The sequence below is a fragment of the Anarhichas minor genome, unplaced genomic scaffold (genome assembly GCF_050575085.1).
Source record: "Anarhichas minor isolate MPS153535 unplaced genomic scaffold, ASM5057508v1 ptg000016l, whole genome shotgun sequence".
Lineage (NCBI taxonomy): Eukaryota > Metazoa > Chordata > Actinopteri > Perciformes > Anarhichadidae > Anarhichas > Anarhichas minor.
Window position 1 is genome coordinate 1,806,655 of NW_027466462.1, and position 4,259 is coordinate 1,810,913.

General features: G+C 52.9%; 1 protein-coding gene across 1 annotated transcript; it reads right to left on the reverse strand.

Moving 5' to 3' along the window:
* Window positions 1-1,312: 1,312 nt before the first annotated feature.
* On the reverse strand, window positions 1,313-3,723 carry gpr185b (G protein-coupled receptor 185 b). Its single transcript, XM_076092252.1, has 2 exons — window positions 3,217-3,723; window positions 1,313-2,382 (listed from the first exon to the last, which is right to left on the reverse strand). Exons 1-2 carry the CDS (start codon window positions 3,269-3,271, stop codon window positions 1,313-1,315), a joined length of 1,125 nt encoding a protein of 374 aa, XP_075948367.1. The 5' UTR covers window positions 3,272-3,723.
* Window positions 3,724-4,259: the final 536 nt, after the last annotated feature.

A 4,259-nucleotide genomic window follows, 5' to 3' on the forward strand; every position in this document is an offset into this window, starting at 1 on the left:
AAAACTGGAAGCGATTTCAAAAATGTGCAGCTTTTCAAAACAAAGAAACAAAGAAAAGCTGCTCTTCTAGGTCGCGCTGATAAACTACCGTTACCGGCCAAATTAGACGTACGTAATAATCTCGTTTTGTTTGTCTCTTCCGGACTGAACGTTGGGGGAAAAGACTTAAAAATACCTTCATTCAGCATCCAATGAAAAGCTGGAATGTCCCTTTAAAGCACGTTCCTTATCTAGTCAGTGTAGAGAACAGCGTAGCCTACTTCCCCCCCAGCAGCAGAGAGCGTTCCCAGGGTAGCGTTGCTCTGCAGTGGCGCTGTCCTTGGTGCTGAATTCAGCTCTCTCTCTCTCTCTGCCTCACATTCACCGGCTGGCTGAGAAACCCCTCCTCAGACGGGGGGAGCAGATTTGATTTCATCACACCAGTGTGGAAATCCCTCTCTAGGTATTTTAAAACTGGCGGTGGCTGCTCTGCACATTTAGGAGCCCTGGTAGATTCAGAGTTGAGTGTTTTGGGGAGGAGTCGTTTTCTCTCTGGATCGTGACACATTTTTATTGCCAATTGAAGGCGTCGGCGTGGGGGAGAACGAGCTAGCGATGCTAATGATGATTAGCAACCAACCCAATTTTAAATCTCGGCACATGAGGGTTAATTATCATTATAGGCTATAAACTCACTAATTACCTAACCTGCATCACATCAAGGGGGACGTCACCGTTAGAATTTAGTTTCAAAAGGAGGAAGTAGTCTCGTTCCCATCAGGAGAACAAAGATAGCTCGTTGAGAAATACTCAAGGTCATTCGTTGTGTATATTTAGCTCGTCGTATTTTTATCCACATCAGTGAAAGCGCATCCAGCATTTTAAAGACTGTTTTTGCACCTTTTTGATTGCATAACCATGCGGCGCTGCCCAAAAAAGCTAATGTCCAACGGAGATTTGGGGACGTTTTTCCCCCTTTCCCGAATCCCGTCCATCACATGTATGCTACTCTTGAGGCCTCGCTTCCTCGTCGCTCCCGATAAAGGAGGTCAGTCTCCCACCATCATCAGGTTTTTGCAGTTGGTTTCACGCCACCTCCATCACCCTTTTCTCCAAAGATCTTCATTAGCTCTATCTTTATTTATTTCTTTTTTTGTGTTCTCTTCTTCCAGTGGCTCCGCCTTGCGTCCGCCACCAGCCCTGATATGAAGAGTGGAAGAAAATCTCTTCCCTCCGCCACAACCTTTCACCTCCCCCCCTCCCGTTCCTCCCTCCTACAACCCCTCGACTCGACGTTGAGCGTCACGCCAGACAGAAACCGACCTTTTCCCTGCTACACGTCGCTGGAGGTCCTGGGTCTGAGGGAGAGGTTGGACGGGACGCAACCGCAGCACGCCAACCACAGCGACTTCTGGATGTCCGGGTTTCGGAACGCATAGATGATGGGGTTGATCACGGAGCAGCAGGTGGCCGGGAGCACCGTGGCGTAGGTGTATATCGCGGGGTAGCTGGAGTCGGCCACGATGGAGTACATGGCGAACGGCAGCCAGCACGCCCCGAAGGCACACAGGATTGCCGACAGCGTGGAGACGCCTTTGGTGGTGGACATGGCGACGAACTGGTGCTGCACGGCGATCTGCTGCGCGTGGCGGAAGGCGATCTTGCAGATCTGCAGGTAGAGCTGCATCATCAGGGCGAAGACGAGCAGGAAGGTGACGGCGAGCGCCACGGCGTTGACTTTGGTGACGGGCCGGCAGACGCTGCACGCGGACTCGTCGCGCAGGCAGTTCCAGCCGAGTGCCGGCAGCAGGCCAAGCGCCAGGCACGACACCCAGATGAGGACCACCATCACGTAGGTGAAGGTGACCGTCCGCTCGGTGTGATAGGTCAGGGCGTTGTACAGCGACAGGTAGCGGTCCACCGTGATGGCGAGGATGTTGAGGACGGATGCCGAGAAGGCGGAGATGAGCAGTGCGACCGACAGCAGCGTCACGTACTCCACCGAGCTGTCGACCAGGTAGGTGAAGACAAAGTTCAGGATGAGGCCGAGGCCGGCTAGGAGGTCCGCCGCCGCCAGCGAGCCGATCAGGACGAACATCGGCGCACGGAGCGTCGGCGTGTAGAACAGCACGGCGATCACCAGCGCGTTCTCGCAGGAAATGAGCGTGCCCGTCACGCAGAGCGCCACGTCCCACGGGTTCACCTCCTGGACGGCGACCGCGGTGGTCGCCGGCTGGAGGTCGGGGGTCAGGGTTCGCACAACGGGCTCGGAGGAGTTGGAGGGGTCCTCGCCGAGGATCCAGGAGGTGGAGGAGTCGAAAGAGTCGAGGGGGGAGGAGTAGTTGAGGCCGCTGCCGCCGCCGCTACTCATGGCTGCTACTGCCGCCAGGGAGAGAATCATAGCTGGAGTAAGGAGAGAGGGAGGGGGGAGGAAGGAGACGAGGGAGGTAGATGAAAGGGAAGTCAAGGAGGAGGAAGTTCAGAGGTGAAAGGAGGAGGTTTGTGATTGACGGAGGGAAGAAATGTGAGAGAGAGAGATATTTAAAAAAGGATGGAAAGAGCGAGAGAAGAGGGGAGGAAGATTGAGGCGGAAACGAGCAGCGAGGAGGGAAGGAGAGGAAACGAAGGAGGAAATTGCAGTCAGTAATAGGTGAGAGAACGGGGAAGTGTTAAAGGGGAGTAAGAAATAGAGAAAGAAGGGGAAAATGAGAGAATGAAGGTTGTGCAAAGAAAAGATGGTGAGGAAGAGGATATATCGTGAGTAAAGGGGGGAGGACGCGAAACAGGACGAGGGACAAGAGTCGAGGACAAAACAAAGGAAGGAAGAGAAGGAAAAGGAGATGAAGGGTGTTAACACAGAAAACTCCCTTTTTTGGATAAAAAGGGCAAAACAGACATTCATTCATTCATTCATGAAAACTCTGCTCTCGAACCCAGGGGCACCCACGTCACCAGCAGCTCCCACGCACCACAGGAACAGGTAATTAGCAGCAGCACAATAGCAGGTGTGGACACGCGCACAATGGGGGGGAAGTAATTCAGAAATGACAGTAATAATCCCTCCCATGTCGGTTCCGAAGCAACGTAATGGACCGAGATGCCTTCACACACACACACACACACACACACACACACACACACACACACACACACACACACACACACACACACACACACACACACACAATAAACAACGCAATTAAATTAAACAGAAGCTTAAATGTGCCGCCTCCTCACCTAAAAGATGCCGGAGACTGAAGATGTTCGATCTCCTCTCAGTCCAAACCATCATCAACACATTCTATTTATAGAGCATCTCTAAAAATGGTGCATGACGTCCTGGGGCACGGCGCGGCGGAATATAGCTGCTGTCCTATTCACCGGTGGCGTGTTATATGAGCGCGTGCCCAGACGCGCGTGCGCTTGCAACCCAGAGCCCCCCCCCGTTAATTCAGATTTCGGATCCACATATGCTGCTGTACGCAGACACAAAAAAAGAAGAAAAAAAAATCCAGGCACGAGGCTAATTTTAGCTCAGACAGCGGAGCTGCCAGCGCGCGCGCTCGCGCCAAAAAGCTCCATTCACAAAAAATAAAATGTATCCCCCACTCTCTCCCACCTCCCACCTCAACCTCCACCACACACACACACTTCCTTCACCACCCGCCCCCTTTATTTTTCATCTCTTTCTTTCATGCACACGCGCACACACACACACACACACACACACAGTCAATGACTGCAAACGGCCGTGGAAGGTCAACACCAGCACCATCGCCACCACCAAAAGCCCTGCAGCTTGAGGGGGGGGGGGGGGGCCCTCACATCCCTGCGGTAACGGGAGCTCGTGCAGCCCCGGAGCATCCACTTTTATTTAAATTTTTTCAAGCAGCGCGTTCAGCGACCCTGCCACGAGCCGTCAGACTTTCAGCGCGTGTCTTTTTTAGCAATAGAGAATAACAATAAATACCTGGATCTGTTTCATTCAGCTGAAGCAGTGCAGTCCCTGAGCCGGCGCGAGAGAGTGGGGGGGAGGGATGGGAGACCACGCCACAGAGAGAAAAAGAGAGAGAAAATTACCAGCTTCTTGTCTTCTTCTTCCTCTCTCTCTCGTCCTCTATCCTCCACTTTAAATGTATATATGTATTTTGAAATATCTTCTTCTTCTTCTTCTAGGGTTTCCCCCCCTCTCGTTCTCCCCGCGTGCTATATCCCTCGGTTGGCATGGTTATTTGCCTTCTGTCGGCAGCTCTCCGTCCTCGTGCTGCACATCCTCGGCC